Source organism: Theropithecus gelada, unplaced genomic scaffold (genome assembly GCF_003255815.1).
Source record: "Theropithecus gelada isolate Dixy unplaced genomic scaffold, Tgel_1.0 HiC_scaffold_15987, whole genome shotgun sequence".
Classification (NCBI taxonomy): domain Eukaryota; kingdom Metazoa; phylum Chordata; class Mammalia; order Primates; family Cercopithecidae; genus Theropithecus; species Theropithecus gelada.
The window spans coordinates 677,791-698,377 of NW_020257754.1; the positions used below are offsets into that span (position 1 = coordinate 677,791).

The following is a 20,587-nucleotide window of genomic DNA, read 5'->3' on the forward strand; positions in this document are numbered from 1 at the left end:
GTATTTTTGAGACGGAGTTTCGCTCTTGTTGCCCAGGCTGAAGTGCAATGGTGTGATCTCGGCTCATTGCAACCTCTGCCTCCCAGGTTTAAGCAATTCTCCTGCCTTAGCCTCCCGAGTAGCTGGGATAATAGGTGTGCACCACCACGCCTGGCTAATTTTTTTTTTTTTTTCAGTAGAGACGGGGTTTCACCATGGCCAGGCTAGTCTTGAACTCCTGACCTCAGGTGATCGGCCCACCTTGGCCTCCCAGAGTGCTGGGATTACAGGCGTGAGCCATCGCGCCTGACCTATTTTATTTTATTTTATTTTTTTGAGACAAGAGTCTTGCTCTGTCGCCCAGGCTGTAGTGCAGTGGCGATAATCTTGGCTCACTGCAACCTCCACCTCCCAAGTTCAAGCAATTCTCCTCCCTCAGCCTCCTGAGTAGCTGGGATTACAAGCGCACGCCACCATGCTCGGAAAATTTTTGTATTTTTTTTAGTAGAGTTGGGGTTTCACCATGTTGGCCAGGCTGGTCTCGAACTCCTGACCTTGTGATCCGCCTGCCTCGGCCTCCCACAGTGCTGGAATTACAGATGTGAGCCACCGTGCCAGGCCTCCTCAGGTTTTTAAAATGACTGTTATTTTTTAAAAGTTAACATGTGCATCATAGATAACTGAAAAACAAGGAAGCAAGGAACAAAGTCATCCATAATTACAAGTAGTTTACAGTTTGATGGTCCTTCTAGGTCCTGTGTGTGTATACACGATATAGGATTTTAATAATGAAAGAAGTGGGATAGTAGAGTGAATGTGCCTGGTCCACTGGATCATCTGTCAAAAGAAACTAAGGGGAACTTGCCTCTTCTGCAGGATACGTTGAAAATGTCCCATTTCAACCATAAAATGCTCTTTAACCAACCACAGCGTTAAGTAGATTACAGAACAATAATGCTTTTCCCAGCATGGGGCAGATGGGTGATCTGACCTATTTATTTCTGTTTATCTTAGTGGCTTCCTTGAAGCTATATGGAAAAATAACCCACGTTTCAAATTTCACTAGGGGAATGACTTGAGTACCTTAAAGTACAGTATTAGACATGAAACACACACACATACACCCCCCTCATGTATTGTCTCATGGCAGTTAGGAATCATAATCAGATGACCTGCTTCCAGACTCCTCCAAGCCAGTTCCTTTACACCACTCTTCAAAACCAAGCAGGCTCATTTATCTTTGCTAAGGATTTAGTTCAGTCATGGCTTCATTTCTGTTTTGGATTTAAATAATTATCTTGCCTGGTAGCAGCAGTATGATAAGGAGTGAATTTGAGATTTAGGCTGTGAATGTTCATTGTATTTCTTACAATTAACTCCTTTAATCTCTCTGCTTCACTATTTTTATAAAATAAGGCCAGTAACTCCAGAGTGCTTTTGAGGATTCTGGTACATAAAATACGAAGGTCTATATGAAAATGTTAAGTTAGTAAAAATACTTCTCATTTGCCAGGAATTTTAAAATGCCATTATATTTGAATAAGCCAATAAAAAGACCTTTAGAATTGTAACCCACAGCCATCCTTAGACATAGAGACCTTTGCTAGGATTCCTCCCTTTTCTCCAAAAATTATTCTTGTGTGGTGAGGCCTCCCTGAGTTGAGAGCTCAACTCATTGGACCCTGTAACAGTTAAAACTTCTAGGTTCTGAGACGTAACTTCCATATCTTCAGAAGATAAGGAGACCTATATATTGAATTGTCTCCAACCTCTTTTGTGGTAGATGAGCTGGGAAGGAAGTGGAGGAGGTGGGTCTTGAAATAGCTAAGCTGTTTCCTGCTTAGTCACTCCTGCTGACAAATTTCTCTCCTGTTGGAGAGTAACTGGGTGGATCTTGTGCCTTACAGGTTTCTCAAACCAATGTGAGACTTTTTTTCACTTTGAGAACTGGCTGTTGCCAGTTAATTACTTTCTTTTAGCCTTAGTCAGATCTAAAATGTGACCTTTTGTACAGTCAGGATATTACACTTTTCTGATAGATAATATTAAATCATTTCATGAAGACTAGACTGCCTCATCTGTGAAATTGTAAAATTATTTATTTGAATTTATTGTGTTTAAAATAAATTTTCTTTGGATAGTTCTCAAATATTTCTTTTGTAAGCTGTATATAAAAATTAATTCAGTGTTTATATAAGAATTTTGCTGTTTTAAGCAAAAAGAACAAATCTGGAGGCATTACATTACCTAATTTCAAACTAGACTGTAAGGCAATAGTCACCAAAAATATCATGGTACTGGCATAAAAACAGGCACATAGATCAGTGGAACAGAATAGAGAACCCAGAAATGAACTCAAATACTTACTGCCAACTGATCTTCGACAAAGCAAACAAAAATATGAAGTGGGGAAGGGACACCCTGTTCAACAAATGGTGCTGCTACATGTAGGAGAATGAAACTGGATCCTCATCTCCCACTTTATACAAAAATCAACTCAAGATGGATTAAGGACTTACATCTAAGACCTGAAACTATAAAAATTCTAGAAGACAAACTTTGGAAAAACCTTTCTAGACATTGGCTTAGGCAAGGATTTCATGACCAAGAACCCAAAAGTAAATGCAATAAAAACAAAGATAAATAGCTGAGACTTAATTAAACTAAAGAGCTTTTGCACAGAAAAAGGAACAGTCAGCAAAGTGAACAGACAACCCACAGAGTGGGAGAAGATCTTCACATTCTGTACATCTGACAAAGGACTAATATCCAGAATCTACACCAAACTCCCATCAGCAAGAAAAAAAAAACAATCCCATCAAAAAGTGGGCTAAGGACATGAATAGACAGTTCTCAAAAGAAGATACACAAATGGCCAATAAACATATGAAAAAATGCTCAGCATCACTAATGATCAGAGAAATGCAAATCAAAACCATAATGCAATCCCACCTCACCCCTGCAAGAATGGCCATAATCAAAAAAATGAAAAAACAGTAGATGTTGGCATGGATGTGATGAAGAGGGAAGACTTCTACACTGCTGGTGAGAATGTAAACTAGCACAGCCACTATGGAAAACAGTGTGGAGATTCCTTACAGAACTAAAAGTGGAACTACCATTTGATCCAGCAATCCTACTACTGGGTATCTACCCAGAGGAAAAGAAGTCATTATATGAAAAAGATACTTGCACACATATGTTTGTAGCAGCGCAACTTGCAATTGCAAAATCGTGGGACCAACCCAAATGTCCATCAGTCAACGGGTGGATAAAGAAACTGTGATATATATATATAAAATAGAATATATATATTATATATATATAAATATAATAGAATACTACTTAGCTATAAAAAGGAGTGTATTAGTGGCATTTGCAACGACCCGGGTGAGATTGGAGACTATTATTCTAAGTGAAGTAACTAACTCAGGAATGGAAATCCAAACATCGTATGTTCTCACTCATATGTGGGAGCTAAGCTGTGCGGGATGCAGAGGCCTAAGAAAGACACAGTGGACTTTGGGGACTCAGGGGAAAAGGGTGGATAGGGAGTGAGGGATAAAAACGACCACAAATTGGGTGCAGTGTATACTGCCTGCTCAGGTGATGGGTGCACCAAAATCTCACAGATCACCACCATAGAACTTACTCATGTAACCAAATATCACCTGTTCCCCAATAACCAATGGAAATTTTTTAAAATTTAATTAAAAAAAAAAAGAATTTTGCCACTTTAACTTCTTTAAAAAAAAAAAAAAAAAAAACTTAAGGGACTTTCTAAGTTCCGGATATCTTTTAGGGAGCTGAATTGCCATCTTAAACTGTGGTCTGTTTCATTATGATGGATGTTTTGGACATGACTTGGGAAATGTGCAAATTAAGCCTACTCCTCCTTGCTTTTGTTAAAGAATTTTTATTCTCAGACACGACAGTATCAAAAGCCAAATGAAATTATATCATATCGCAAATATTTGTGCTCATTTTCTCAGCAGTTAGAATTTTAAAGCCTATTTTATTATGTATTTAATTGCCTTTCATCCTGTGTTCATGAATATTTTTCTTTAGGTTTAGCCTTTCTATATGTTTTGCATCTTAGAAATTCTTTTCCCAAGCCAGTAATTGACATTGAATACAAAATTACTTTTCTCAAAATTCAGTGAGCAATGAATACGTTGGTTTTTTCCCTAATCAACAGTCTTTAGTTGTTTGTTTATTGTCTGTTGAATTAGAGAAAAAAATGTCTACAGTGTTTCTACCGTAAGTTATTTTAAGTCTAAGAGTTTGGTCTTTGCCTTACCTGCTCATGTCTAGCTCCATTTTGATTCCAGTCTACTATTTTTCCCAAAACTTCCCTATATTCCAAGATTCATTACTCTTTAAACACACTATGCTTTTTTGCTTTCAAGGTGCTTAGAACAGTTCACACTGTCTTAGTGCGCCCCCCATGATCTTTTATTTGGAATAATTACAACACTTTGTATTTATCTTATGGCATTTACCATATTCTCCCTTGTTGTTTGGTAATTTTTAATCTATTGGTCTTTTACTAGAATGTAAAGTCCTTGAACAGAGCATGTTGTAATCTGACCAGTTCCAGTGCTTTAACATAGAAGGTGAGCTCTAGTTGTGTGGCAGGCACATTTATCTGTCATTCACACTTGTGTCAGCATTTGCAGATTTATTAATATCTAACCCATATCGAGAAGATGCAAAGCTCATCCTCCAGGGTCAAAGCAGAACAGATCCATCTTCATTTTATTTTGAAAATTTTCAAACATGAAGAAAAGTTGAAGAAATTGTCTGGCGCACACTCATATACATATCACCTAGATTCTATAATTAAGCTTTTGCTCTATTTATTTTGTCACTTATCTTTCCATTTCTGGATATAATAAGAAATATATATTTGGCCTCTGCCCCCATTTCTTGGCACACAGCTTCTAGAATCTTAAAGTGATAAGTGTCTTTTTGTATGTGAATGAGGGAACTAATGGCTGGGGGAGCTCCTGGATAGCCTCTGTTTAGGGGCTGATAGCCCAGGGTAACCAATCATGTGTTTATAGAGTTGGAACTTTCAGCCTACCCCCTTAACCTCTAAAGGGGTGGAGAGGGACTGAAGGTTGAGCTGTTCTCTGAAGGCCAGTGATCTCATCAGTTGTGTTTTTGTGATGGGTCTTCAATTTAGCTGCTCTTCTGTCTCTGTCTCATAAACACACACACACACACACACACACACACAGATACATATACCTCTACAGTTGACACTTGAACAACTCAGGGATTTGTGATGCTGTCTCTCCCTGCCTGCCCCCCCCCCCCCCCCGCCGCAACATTTGAATATTCAGGTATAACTTTTGACTGCCCCAGAACTTAACTACAGATAGTCTGCTGTTGACCAAAAGCCCTATCAATAATATAGTCAGTTAACACATATTTTGTATGCTATACGTATTATATATATTATATTCATTTTGTTTTGTTTCGTTTTTTGTTTTTTTGAGACGGAGTAACCAGGCTGGAGTATAGAGTGCAATGGTGTGATCTCAGCTCACTGCAACCTCCACCTGCCCAGTTCAAGCAATTCTCCTGCCCCAGCCTCCTGAGTAGCTGGGATTACAGGCGCCCACCACCACCACGCCCAGCTAAATTTTGTATTTTTAGTAGAGATGGGGTTTCACCATGTTGGCCAGTCTGGTCTCAAACTCCTGACCTCAGGTGATCTACCCACCTTGGCCTCCCAAAGTGCTGGGATTATGAGCGTGAGCCACTATGCCTGGCCAATACGCTGTATTCTCTCTCTTTTTTTGGAAGATCAAAGTTTATTTACTATCTGCATACAAAAACATATTGCACATCAAACAACCGAAACTAGAAAAAAAAAGATACTCTACTGAAGACTAGTGTGTAGTTTATATAGAATAAACCTTCTGGAAATTAATCTTTTCAGTAGTTCCGGTTATGTCTGAATGGACATGACTAATTCAGCTTAGTGTTTTAACTAAAGCTATGTTTGATGTTTAAATACTGTGCACTTTAATAAATAAACCAAACAAAACCTCAAGGTAGAACAGTCACTGCCAAATATCACACAGTGTCCCTGCAGATGAGAGTTTAACAAATGTATTCCACTGGTCTGCAGATTTTCCACTACATACAGCTCTTAAAAAACACGTTAAAACAGACCAGTTCCTAGACTAAACTAATGAAGAAATTACAATTCAGTGCACAATATTTTAGACTGCGTTTTATTCTAGTTTTCCTCAGATGAAGAAGTGGTTGCATATTAAAAATGTTACAAAAGCAGCCAGTGCTTTGATAAAGAATGTTACGTTGGGGATCCCACCCCACCCACCACCCCCCATCTCTGCCATATTTTGAAAACAAAATAACATTTCCTATAGCCAGCAACTTTTTAAAAATTTACATATACTATTCTCAAGGCATATCTGATGATATATTTTATAACACAGTAGGTGTCAAAGTATGTTTAACATATGATTTATTCAGGATCCCTCCCCTTTTTGAATTCCAAATGGTGGAACTGAAAGTGTGATGTAAAGATTGGCAATCCATATTCTATCTTTGGCAAGCTGGTACAAGCATTATTGTACATGTAATATAAAAGAACTGTAAACTAGGACTTCTTCGGTTTATGAAACACCATTGAGGACTGCTGCTTCTTGACTGTTTTCTTCTTTTAAGGTATTAATCTTGTCTTCTCCCAGAGTATGCTGTAGCAATGTCATTGCCAGAAGCACTAGTTGGGCTATTTATTGCCTTTTCTGAAGGACCATGCTCTTCAATCACATCTTTTGCTTAGCCCATTTTCAGTAATTGAAGCTGTATCAGATTCAGTCATTCCATCCATCAGAACAGCATCTTCGTCAGTCCTTCGTCTATGAGACCTCATATGACGATTAGTACTGTGATGAGATTCGCTGGCATCAGTGTCTGCAGTCTCATCTGATTCTGTATTATCAAGTAAGCTGTATGGATTGCTGTCTGGATCTTTGAGCACAGAAATGATGGAGGATTTGCCACCATGTGGTCCACCACGACCTTGACCCCCTGAAACACTTTGCATCTTCCTCCTGGGTGTCTCCTGCTGTCACGCTGATGTCGGCTGTCTCAGTCATCATCTCCTGCCAATGACCAATCACTCAGCTTGTCTTTACCCTCAGATTCTATTTCAGAGGGTTTAGACAGCTCAGAATTTGTACTATAACTGGAGGTGTAATTAGGGCCCCGACAACCTCTGCCTCTTCCACTATAAGACCTAGAACCAATCTCTTGTAACTGCTCATCAATCTGTAGGCGTTCCATTCTTAGCTGTTTTACTTCCTTTAGATAAGCAATATGGTACTCTAAAAGAACTTGCACATTTCCAATGGTTTCTTTAGTGCCAACAGATACAAATGGAATCATACCGTCTTCTCTGGGTAGTTTATTTTCACTATCCCCTTCAATTCTCACCTGAACTGTATCAGATTTGTCTACTATTTCTTGAATAACTTTGCCGTTTTTTTCCAATTACTTTTCCAGTGAGGTTCTTAGAAGCCTGAATAAAATCCTGCACAAATTCCAAGAAACCTCTAGCCTTTTTTACAGCATCAGCACTCTCTCTATAGATTCTTAATGTTTCAGTGTCTTCATCTAGCTCAATGGCGGTAACTTCAGGAACCTTCCTAGCTTGCTGAATGTTACTACCATGTGTTCCTATTGCCACCTCCATTAAATCTTCTCTCACAACAAATTCCTCATGAAAAGCTGCTGCAAGTTGTACTTAATTTGTCATTGATTTTGCAGTTGCTTCCTTTTGGGTTGTGATAATTTCACACATATTGAATGCAGGCACTATAGCTCTGATCCATGTGTTCGTAATGCATTTCTTAGCAACCACCAGTGTTCTTTTTAGAAGCTGTGTTTTTAAGAGGCAGTGGGACTGCAGCTTTGAGGAGGACTCAAAGATATCTTTTTCTATTAATACAGCACAAACAGCAACATAGATTACAATAGTTTTGGCACCTTCTGCATTGCAGAGGCCCAAATTAAAGGGTTTAAATTTATCTCCAGTATTTAATATAAATGTACTATCACTTTTTTCCTGACCTCATCAACACATTAGACATTATGAATGGTTCCTTGTATATTACGCCCCAATTGGAGTTTCCTTTTTTAACTTATTTTTATGTACCTTTCATTAAAAGGTTGTAGAACATTTTACAGATGCTAATTTTATTTCACAATGCTCCTATAAAAGTTGTAAGCTTTTATTTTCCACTTTAATGGTAAAATAGTTGCAAATGTGTATTTAATTTACTAGATCACCACTTACCATGACAGCTTTCCCTTCTTTTCACTCCTCAGTCCTCCATGACAACTCTGCTAAATAGAATTGTCTGCAGTGATGAAAATGTTTTACATCCTCATGTCCAGTATGGCAGCCACTAGCATTTGAAATAGAACTAGTGTGACTGAGAAACAGAATTATTTCTGTTTCACTAATGGAAAATAAAATATAGTCACGTGTGGTTAGTGGCTACTGTATTGGACAGCACAGCTCTCCAGTCTCCACCATCCCAACAAGCTGCTCTTGTGGTTTACCTCCTAACTGCCAAATCTAGTCAGTATGTTTCTTTGATCTTTCTCTGGCATTTGATTGACTATGTCCTTATTTTATAAACTCTTTCTTTGGCATCTGTGCCTTCACTGTCTCCTGATTCTTAACTTTTCTGTGGTCTTTTCTGTGGATGACATTGATGGTTTTAGATGTCTGCACTTGGCTCTCTTTGGCTCTTACATTCTCTTAAAGCACACGTTAGCTATTCATTGAACATTTACTGAGTATCAGTTTTGTGGTGCTAGGAAGAACTCTCCCTCCTTCAAGAAATTCCCCTGGCCTCAGCTGACATTACTGCTAAAGATTATAAAATCGATCCCTTCCTCACTTCTGTTTATTTCTTCAGAAGTCCAGACTCATGTACTTAACTTCCTGTTGGTAGTTGGTTCTGGCTGTCTCATGAGTGACTCAAGTGACTACTTAGTACTGAACTTATCTCCTCCTAGTACCTTCCCCATTGAAATATATAAAAGTAAAAAACCTTCCACCTATCACTCTTCACATTATCATATATCTACTGCTTCTTCATTACAGTATCCCCCCTTATCCTTAGGGGATACGTTCCAAGATCCTCAGTGGATCCCTGAAACTCAGATAGTACTGAACCCTGTGTATACTATGTTTTACCAATCCAACAACTGAGAGGGCTACTAAGTGACTAACAGGTGGGTAGTAGATAAAAATTGAATATGGGACCAAGGGAGGGCAGGATGAAGCAGGATGGCGCAAGATCTTATCACACTACTCAGAACAGCATGCAGTTTAAAACTTAAGAATTGTTTGTTTCTGGAGTTTTCCATTTAATATTTTTGGACTGCAGTTTATAGCAGGTAACTGAAATCTCAGATAAAGTGGGGACTACTGTACTTGTAAAGCCTCTAATCTCATCTTTCTTTCACACATCTTCTCATATTTATTGTCCTGGCTCTCAGTAGCAGGAACCCAAAGCATAGATTCTTTCTCATTTTTCTCTTCCTGATACATCCAAAGGTTCCAATTTCTACTTGTAGCTCTTTCCCTCTTTATTAATTTATCTGCTGTACTAAGCCACTAGCATTTCCCCCAAACACCATTTCCTTTTCCTTTTCTTTGTTTTCCTAGAGAGAACTTATCAGCTCTAACATCATTTTCTAGTACTCCCTTCTATAGACGAAGTCAGAATAGTTGTTTCTCCTCTTTCCATCATCATCACTATAGCTGCCTTAGATTAAATACTTCCTATGTAGCAGGCACTATTCTGAGTGTTCTGTATTATCTTATTTAATTGTTAAACAGCACAGTCTGGTATAGGTACTGAAACTCAGGCACAAAAGTTAAGAAAACTTTTTTTCTTCTTTCACTTTTGTGTGATTATTTTTGAAAAAAAATTTTTAATAGATTTTATTTTTTGGAGCTGTTTTAAATTTATAGAAAACCTGCAAGAGCATAGAGAGTTCTTATATGCCCCTTCTCCTTACACAGTTTCCCCTATTATTAACATTTTGCATTACTGTGATACGCTTGTTATGATTGATGAACTAATATTGATATATTAATATTAAATAAAGTCCATAGTTTACATTAGGATTCACTCTTTGTCTCCTACAGTTCTGTGAATTGTGGCCAATGCATAATGTATCATTCAGTATCATACCATACAGTCCCATACAGCATAATTTCATCTCCCTAAGAAATGTCCTATGTTCCACTTGTTTGTCCTTTCCCCTTCCCCCTGGCAACTAATGATCTCTTTAGTGTCTATGGGTTTTTGTGTTTTTAATAATCAGAATGTCATATAGTTGGTATCATAGTGTATAACCTTTTCAGACTGACTTCTTTCACTTAAGATTCTTTTGTGTCATTTTGTGGCTTGATAGCTAATTTTTTTTATGAAAAACATTCCATTGTATGAGTGTACTGCAGTTTGTCCATTTATCCATTAAAGAACATCTTGGATGCTTCCAATTTTTGGCAGTTATAAATAAAGTTGATATAAAGATTTGTATGCAGGTTTTTGTATAGACATAAGTTTTCAACTTACTTGGATAAATACCTAGCAGTGGGATTGTTGGATTGTATGGTAAGACAATGTTTTGCTTTGTAAGAAACTGCTGGACTGTCTACCAAAGTGGTTGTACCATTTTGCATTCCCACCAACAATGAAGGAGAGTTCTGTGGCTCTACATTTTTGACAGAAATTGGTGGTGTCAAATTTTTTTGTGGATTTAAATTTAAATTAAATTTAAATTTAAGTTATGGATTTTAAGCATTCTAATAGATGTGTAGTGGTATCTCACTACTTATCATCGTTTTAATTGTCAATTTCCTAATAACAAACGATGTTGAGCATTTTCTCGTATGTTCATTTGCCATCTGAATGTCTGCTTTGGTGAGGTGTTCATTCAGTTTTTTGCCCGTTATATAATTGGGCAAATAATTTGGGTTTCTTATTTTTTTTGTTTGTTTTTTATTTTTTTGTTTTGTTTTGGTTTTTTTGAGACAGAGTCTCACTCTGTAGCCCAGGCTGGAGTGGAGTGGCACGATCTTGGCTCACTGCAACCCCTGCCTCCCAGGTTCAAGCAATTCTCCTGCCTCAGCGTCCCGAGTAGCTGGGATTACAGGCATGCATCACCGTGCCTGGCTAATTTTTTGTATTTTTAGTAGAGATGGGGGTTTCACCATATTGGTCAGGCTGGTCTCAAACTCCTGACCTCGTGATCTGCCTGCCTCAGCCTCCCGAAGTGCTGGGATTACAGGCATGAGCCACCTCACCCGGCCTTCTTATTGTTGAGTTATCAGTTCTTTGTATATTTTGGATACCAGTTTATCACATACATGTTTTGCAAAGATTTTTTCCCAGTCTGTAGCTTGTTTGTTCATGCCCTTAACAATGTCTTTCACAAAGCACAGGTTTTTAAATTTTAATGAAATCCAATATATTGGGTTTTTTCTTGGATTGTCTTTGATGTTATATTTAAAAGTCATCACCAAACTCAAGATCACCTAGATTTTTTCCTCTGTTACCTTCTATAAATACTACAGTTTTGCATTTATATTTAGGTCTATGATCCATTTTGAGTTAACATATTTTTGAAAGTATAAGATCTGTGTCTAGATTATTTATTTTGCATGTAGATAGATATCCAGTTTTTCAAGCACCGCTCAACTCATTGAAGTTCAATGAAGTCTTGAACTTAACTGTCAAGTTGAAGACTGTCGTTTCTCCATTGAATTACTTCTGTGCTCTGTTTTTAAAGTTCAGTTCACTGTATTTGTATCGGTCGGTATCTGGACTGTCCTGTCCTTGATTTGTCTGTTCTTCTGCCAATGGCATACAGTCTTGATTACTGTAACTTTACAGTAAGGTGTTTTGTTTTTTGTTTTGAGACAAGATCTCACTCTGTCACCCAGACTGGAGTACAGTTGCACGATCTCGGCTCACTGCAACCTCTGCCTCCCAGGGTCAAGCAATTCTTCTGCCTCCACCTCCTGAGTAGCTGGGACTACAGACAACGCCACCATGCCCAGCTAATTTTTTATTTTCAGTAGTGATAGGGTTTTACCATGTTGGCCAGGCTGGTCTCAAACTCCTGACTTTAGGTCATCTGCCCGCCTCAGTCTCCCAAAGTGCTGGGATTACAGGTGTGAGCCACCTTTACAGTAAGTTTTGAAATTGGATAGTGTCAGTCTTTTGACTTTTTCCTTTTTTTCTTCAATATTATATTCAGTATTATGGGTTTTCTGCCTTTGTGTATGAACTTTAAAATCAGTTTGTCAATATTCACAAAATTAATTACTGAGATTTTCATTGAGACTGAAATTTATGTAGGTCAAGTTGGGAAGCACTTGTATTTTAACAGTATTGACTCTTCCTGTCAATTCTTGGACTATCTCTCTATATCTTATTTATATGTTATGTATATTTATATTAATATATATAGTTTATCTTTTATTTATGTTCTATTTATTTGTATCTTCTTTCATGAGCATTTTATAGTTTTCCTCATATAAATCTTGTATGTATTTTGTTAGACTCAAACTTAAGGGGTTTTGTCAGTGCTAATATAAATGGTGTTGTGTTTTAATTTCAAATTCCATTTGCTCATTACTGGTATGTAGGAAAGCAATTAATTGACTTTTGTATATTAAAAGATCCTGTGTCCTGCAACCATGCTATAATCACTTATTAGTTCCAGTGGATTTTGTGTGTTATTTAGAAGTGTGTTGTTTAATCTCCACATATTCTGAGATTTTTCAGCTAGCTTTCTGTTGTTGAGTTCTAATTTAATTCCATTGTGATCTGAAAGCATACTTTATATGATACCTATTATTTCAAATTTAAGGTTTATTTTATGGCCCAGAGTGTTGTCTAACTTGGTTAATAGTCCATGAGAACCTGAGAATAATATATAAAGTTCAAAACAGGTTTCACTGGACCCGAATCAGAATGTCCAGTGCAGGGCTGCATTTCCTCTGGAGGCTCTAGGGAAAATATATTTCCTTGCGTTTCCCAGTTTATAGAGGCCGCCACCTTCCCAAGTAGCTGGGATTACAGATGCGTGCCACCACGCCCAGCCAATTTTTTATATTTTTAGTAGACATGGGGTTTTGCCATGTTGGCCAGGCTAATCTGGAACTCCTGACCTCAAGTGATCCACCCGCTTCCACCTCCCAAATTGCTAAGATAACAGGTGTGAGACACCACACCTGGCCACTAAACAGAATTTGTTATCTGATCATGATTCAAACAAAGAATCTAAAGTTAGGGGCTCAGAAACTTTTTTCTTCCAAACAAATAAATGAACAAAGTCATTGATACCTCTTCCCTAGCCTTTGTTCTTATTCTGATCTCTAGTCTGATGTCCTTTGATTAGACTGCCTTACACTTCTGCATTCAGTAATGTGGTATGTCAATGTTTTCCTTCTCATTCAAGTTGTCAGCAGATCTCAAGGATAGCAGTTTAAGTGGCCTCTGGTAATAGTGACAATGCAAGGCCTAGAAAGGTTCTGCTGTGATATTGTGTCTCTCTTTTAGATGTTAGTGTCATAACTCTGCCAACTCAGTCAGCTAAGTATTTGGCTAGTTATTTTCATTCTCAGCTAACCAGAATGTGTTTTACCTTTTAGGTTTACCGACAAGACTGTGAAACTTTCGGGATGGTGGTGAAAATGCTGATTGAAAAAGATCCTTCATTAGAAAAGTCTATACAGTTTGCATTGAGGCAAAATTTACATGAAATAGGTGAGCGGTGTGTTGAAGAACTCAAGCATTTCATTGCAGAGTATGATACTTCCACTCAAGATTTTGGAGAGCCTTTTTAGATTTTTTTGCTCAGACCAGAAAAAAAAAAAAACAGCTTCTAAAAAATTTTTTTCCTGGATTGTGTAAATCCTTAATATATGGAATTTTTGTGATGCAGTGAAATACTTTATGATAGTTGACCACATTTCAATATTAAATAAACATCTAAAATAGTCTGTTTAAAATGTTTAATTAGAATTTTTGTATTTTTTTTTTTTTTTTGTAGAAATGGGGTTTCACCATGTTGGCCAGGCTAGTCTCTAACTCCTGGCCTCAAGTGATCTGCCTGCCTCAGCCTCCTAAAGTGTTGAGATTACAGGCATGAGCCACCGCTCCCAGCCGACATATGATACCATCTGAAAATGTTAGAATTCTAAGTTGTGATTTTATTGACTTGTTGCTTGCTTTTTCTTAGGCTTTGTAACTTGTAATATGTTAAAGTGTACTATCCTAATAAACTGAATACTTTGGTATCTTAGAGAATATTTGCTTTGAGAATAATTATCATTCAATGATAAAATAGAGCACTTAAATCTCTGAGAGATACCTCAGAAAAAAATCCGTTTTTCCAAGTAATGAACTCAATGTCTTCTATTACAATAATCCTGAAACTCCTGACTCTGTCACTGATGTATGAGACTTAAATAATATCATATACAAGACTAACAAATAGAAGAGGCAATTTGAGGTGGAAGATGAGGGATATTTTAAGTTTGGGACTGTAGGAGATCGATCAGGGTGGTAGGAGAAGCTTTAAGGAAAGACGCAAACCAAACCTTCTTGGAAGACTGGGAGGTTTTGCAAAGCTTCAGAGAATAAAGCTGAAGGCAGCTAATTCTCTTCCCCTGAGGCTGAGGGCGAAGAGTAGGTAACAAGGTAGTGTAAAGAAATGTATCTGGATAAGTTTGTTTACGGATGTCCTCCGGAACCCAACCTTTGATCATCCAGCGCAAGACTGCTCCCTGCCAAGGAGGGTGGCAGTGTTAATGACCCACAAATCGTGTTGGCTTCAGGCCTTTGGCATTCTATCTGTACCGAATAAATACAGAATAAATACAAGCAGCGGCTCCAGTTTATCAGGACTGCACTCTCTTTTCGGCTGCGCTAAAGCCAGCAGTCCCCTAGCCATTCTCACGCAAAATACCTGCGTCTGAATACTCCTTTCATCCGTCACTCGGCCAGAGTCTGCGGGACAGACTTGGCAGCAGGTGCCCCCTGTGAGGAACGCCGCAATGGATCACGACGGAACCCCCGAAAACGAAGGTGAAGAGACTGCGCAGTCAGTAAGTCATTGGTGCTCGCTCGGGATTTCCAAGTTCAGGGGAGTACTCAAGCTAGGGTTTCATCATGGTACAACAGCTATCTGCACAACAGAAACAGTATATAAAAGTATTGAAACAACTGCCTAAAGCCAGTGGAGCCTCAGTTTCGCAGGCTCAGTTAAGGGACCTAATGCAAACTGTTGTTTCCCAAAACCCATGGTTCCCAGAAGAAGGCACGCTGGACCTAGAGCTTTGGGAACAAGTGGGGAGAAATCTTAAACGATATCATGCACAAGGGCAATGGGTCCTGGTAACATCTTTAACGTTATGGGCCTTAGTTAAGGCTGCTTTGGTCCAGCTGTACATGGAAGAGCCTAAGAAGGGAAGGAAGGAGGAACCATCACCTTATCGCCTCCTCTTCCTCCCTCAGTCCCCTTTTACCCCCTTTACTGGATAAAGATACCAAAGAGGAATTGGAGGTTTTCCCTGAGCTCCCTCCCCCAATAAATTGGAAAAAAGACAAGGGGTACGCTACAGCTATGGGACCCTGTCTTAGGCAAGCGGCATTAGAAGGGGACCTCTTGCCCTGCCCAGTGATACAAAATTGACAAGGCAATCAAGTATAGGAACCATTACTTTTTATGCTTATAAAGACAGAAGAAAAAGCATTAGAGAAAACGGAGCTGCTAGCCCATTTATGAAAGGATTAATTGAGGCCATAGCAGACAACTTCCATATAACCCTATATGACTGCTCAGTGCTAGCTAAAAACAATTTTAGAGACCAGTCAGTACCTCCCCTGGAGGACAGAATTTGATGAATTATATAAACAGCAAACCTCTTTTTAGTAATAGCTACTGTTACAATTCCTCCCCTATCCCTGACGTGGCTGTCTTAAAATCCTATTTGGGTAGAACAGTGGCCTTTAAAGGGAGAGAAATTACAACGAGCCAATGAATTAGTTGAGGAGCAATTAAAAGCCGAGCCAATGAATTAGTTGAGGAGCAATTAAAAGCCGGCCATACAGAACCAGCAAACAGCCTTTGGAATTTGCCCATTTTCATCATTCCCAAAAGGTCTGGCAAATGGAGACTTTTGCATGACTTACAAGCTATCAATGCTAATTTGCAATCTATGGGGCCCCTTCAATGGGCTCCATTCCCCTGCAGCAATTCCTCAAGATTGGCCTATAGTTGTTACTGACTTAAAAAACTGCTTTTATACTATTCCCCTTGCAGAACAGGACAGAGAAAAATTTGTGTTTACAATACCAGCTATCAATAATGAAAGGCCAGCTGACCTATTTCATTAGAAAGTACTTTCTCAAGGAATGCCGAACAGTCCTACCGTGTGTCAATATTATGTAAATCAGGCTTTGCTCCCCAGTAGAAAAAAATTTCCTAGCTGCAAGATTATTCATTTTTATGGATGATATTTTACTAGCAGCCCCAATGGAGCCAGTACTTTTGAGTTTATATGTCTCTGTTGTAAGGAATACACAGTTAAGAGATTTAATCATAGCACCTGAAAAAGTAAAAAGTACAGATGTCCTCACCTTAGAAGTATCTTGAATACATACTAACTTCCTGGTCAATAAGACCTCAAAAGGTTAAATTAAATACTAGCAACTAACATAGCTTAAATCATTATCAAAAATTGCTAGGCAATATTAACTGTCTTCACACCACCTTGGGCATAACTACTGATAAATTACAAAACCTGTTTTCTATCCTAAAAGGCAATATAGCCCTAGACCCTTCCAGGTATTTAATCCCCACAGCAAAAAGAGAAATTGAGGAAATCAAGCTATTTCTCAGAGGCAACTAGATTGCATAGACCCCACAATACTCAGTCCAATTGTTTGTTTTTCCTATTAAATATTTCCCCTACGGGATTAATAGGACAAATGGCCCTGGGGCTGCACTTCCTAGAATAGGTTTTTTGCTCACATACTGGGACTAAAACACTATCTCCCTATTTCCAGCTAGTTAGTAAAGTCATCTATACAGTCAGCAGATGATGCAGTCAGTTGCTAGGTCATGACCCTGATGTCATAAGAATTCCCTTGAGTAAAAAACAGTTTGAAGCAGTCTTGCCCCTATCTCTAGACCTTCAGAAAGCACTCTCTGATTATGCAGGCCATATAAAACATGCCCTTCCTGCTGACAAACTATTTCAGTTCTTATCTAGTACTCCTGTAGTTATGCCTACAAAAGTAGTTCCCTCCCCCATACCTAACTTTGTAATGCTTTTTACTGATGACTCTCATAAAAATGGAAAAGCGGCTATCTGGTGGAAACCACCTAACTCCCTCACTCCATCTAGGTTTACTAGTACTCAGAGAGCTGAGATTGGAGCCCTAATATTGGCCCTAGAACCTTTTTCTGTTCAGCCCATCAGTATTGTTAGTTACTCTGCTTACTCTGCTTATTTATTGCAGAACCTTGAAACAGCCCTCATTAAGTCTATTCTCGAGCCCACCCTGTGTGCCTTTTTTCTTTGACTTCAGCAATTGTTAGATCAATGTACACATTCTATTTTTATCACACGTATTTGAGCCCACAGCTCACTGCTTGGCCCACTGGATTATGACAATGATCAAGCAGACCTGCAAGTTATGATGTCACTGCTTAACCAAGCCATCCAATCACATCAGTTTTTCCACCAAAATTAGAGAAACTTAACTACACAAGTTCAACTTATGCAAAGACTAGCTAAACAAATTATCCTGTAAATGCCCAGATTGCTGCCTCACAGGCATGTCCCCTCCTTCAACAGGTGTTAACCCTAGAGGACTAGAACCTAATCAGTTATAACAAAGAGATGTTATACATGTCCCTGAATTTGGAAAACAAAGATACGTACATGTATCCATTGATACCTGTTCTCACCTAATTAGCACATATGCTCTTCCTGGAAAGTCCACCTGATCTGTCATTAAACATGTTCTTTTAACTTTTATGTTTATGGGGCGGCCCACAAAAATTAAAACTAATAAGGGTCCGGCTTATGCCAGCTCACAGTTTCAACAATTTTGTCACACTTGGAGTGTCCAACACTCCACAGGCATCCCGTATAACCCCCAAGGACAGGCCATAGTAGAACGTGCCCACTTCACCCTTAAAAATATGCTCAGAAAACAAAAAAGGGAGACTATGAGTAAAGACACTGAAACACTACTAGCACAAGCCTTATTTACCCTTAATTTCTGAAATTTAGATGATAAATTTCAATCAGTTATAGAAAAGCACTTTGCTAAAACTTCTCAAGACATAAAACCACAGTTTTATGGAAAGATGTAAATAGTAATATATGGCATGGTCCAAATGTTTTGCTAACATGGGGAAGAGGATATGCTTGTGTTCACACCCCCTCAGGCCCTCTTTGGATTCCAGCACGATGCATCAAACCATACCATAGTGGGGCTAGGACCCAACCTGGTACCAGAAATGAAGGAAACGACCCCGCAGGCCCCACAGCCCCTGCAGTCCCCGCAGCCCCCACAGGCCCGGAAGAAACGGGTTCGTCGGATGACACAGTTTCGTCGGACGACAGGAGCCCCGGACATTACCTGGGGGATGCTGAAGAAGACAACTCAGGAGGCTGAGCGAATCCTGCTTCGAACACAGACACCATTCACTCAGGAAAATTTGTTCCTTGCTATGCTCTCTGTTGTACATTGCAACTCGCGTAAGGTATTAATCCTTTTTATTCTCTCACTTTGCCTGTTACCTGTACCTGCTATACCCTATTAAGCCCATTTTCTAAATCTGCCTTTTTTTCAGCCCTATTACTTAGGCAGACATCCCCTTCCCAGCTTCTAACTGTGACTTTTTAGCTAGGAGGGATTAACATACCCCCAGTGGGGTTCCTCAGTAACAGCCATATAGAAGGATATGCGAAAACATCTCTCCTAGATAGACCCCCACTCCTGGGGGTCACTTCTTAATTAGAAAAGAATATTACTAATTACACTCATGTTTGTCTCTTGTTGTTTACTAATTCTAGGATCTAAAGCCGGAAAACAAGCAGTAACTGCTATGCCTGACAAAACTGTTGCTGCACACATCTGTAGTCGTCAATCAACAAAACCTGATGCAAAAAACAGAAAAGGGGTGATGTAGGAGATTGGTCAGGGTGGTAGGAGACGCTATAAGGAAAGATGCAATTGGAAGGCAGGGAGGTTTTCCAAAACTTCGGGAGAGAATAAAGCTGAAGGCAGCTAATTCTCGTACCCTGAGGCTGAGGGCGAACAGTAGGTAACAAGGGTGTGTAAAGGGATTTATCTAGATAAGTTTGTTTACTTATGTCCTCCAGAAACCGTGCAAGACTGCTCCCTGCAAAGGGGAGGCGACAGTGTTCATTACTCACAAATTGTGTTGGCTTCAGGCCTTTGGTATTGTGTCTGTACTGAATAAATACAAACGGCTCCAGCTTATCAGGACTGCACTCTGTCTTCGGCTGCACTAAAGTCGGCAGTCGCCTAGCCATTCTCACACAAAATACCTGTGTCAGAATACTCCTTTCATCCATCGCTCAGCCAGCGTCTTCAGGACAGACTTGGCATGGGACTTGTCCAAAAAAATTCTGATCAAAAGAGGAAAATTTTGGAATATGCCAAGAATAGTGGAATTTTATTTATTCTATTTTTTGTAGGCCCATACTCTCCATCTCAAGAAACAAGATGATTGTAACATGTCCATGATTAAACTATTGGCAGATTATTGCTGTGTTAATCTCTGTAGTCTAATGAGTTCTTTGTTCTGTTCTGCTGCCTTTTGTAGGTTCTTGTCCTTTCAAAAGTGTTCTTGAAAGAAACAAAGCGGATAGGCAGTTAGCACAGCACAGCTACCCCTTACCGAGCAGTCTGTGAAAATGACCCCTCACCCAAATCACGAGTTAGTTAAGAATCTAACTGGGACAATTACGATATTCCACTCACTTCCTGGTCACTTCAGCAGCCTAGTGGCATTGAGCCAAAATATACAATTCTGTGTTATTAGTGAGGAAACTTTAAAACTCATGTTTGTTATTACTTACTACCCAATTTCATTATCCTCCCTTCCTCTTTCCATTTCTATTCTCTCTCACTTGAATTCTGGCATTATTTTTAGTGGCCTCTACTGATAATACCTACCCTAGAGTACATAAAAATTATATTAAAAGAGGAAGTAGTAGTATGCATAATTTTAACAGATTCTATAACGGGTGCCTCAAAATATGTATTGTGCCATTCCGCAAATTTAAAAACTAATTGAGGACACTAATTATTTTTTTTAATTTTCTAAATGAGACCACCTTGGATTTTTATTTTTGCCATTTAGATGTTTATACTTATTTAACTTTAATAAAACATAAGCCAAGCCAAATCCCACATGACAACTCTGGTATTCTTCCCTTATATGAGCAATGATTTTATTTGTTACCCACCTTAGAAATGTA

General features: G+C 38.8%; 1 protein-coding gene and 1 pseudogene across 4 annotated transcripts in view; one reads left to right on the forward strand and one right to left on the reverse strand.

The window, feature by feature from the left end:
* The window catches only part of LOC112617272 (periphilin-1-like), a 219,697-nt gene extending 199,110 nt beyond the window's left edge, over positions 1–20,587 (forward strand). For 2 of the 4 annotated variants that reach the window (XM_025374010.1, XM_025374012.1), the window contains one exon: positions 13,709–14,361. In XM_025374010.1, the coding sequence (XP_025229795.1) occupies positions 13,709–13,903 (195 nt within the window). In that variant the 3' untranslated portion in view covers positions 13,904–14,361. Of the gene's footprint in view, positions 1–13,708; positions 14,362–15,065; positions 15,167–18,522; positions 18,841–19,153 lie in introns of those variants that run through there. The other 2 variants (XM_025374008.1, XM_025374009.1) reach the window with 2 other exon arrangements.
* On the reverse strand, positions 6,633–9,788 carry LOC112617262 (annotated as a pseudogene).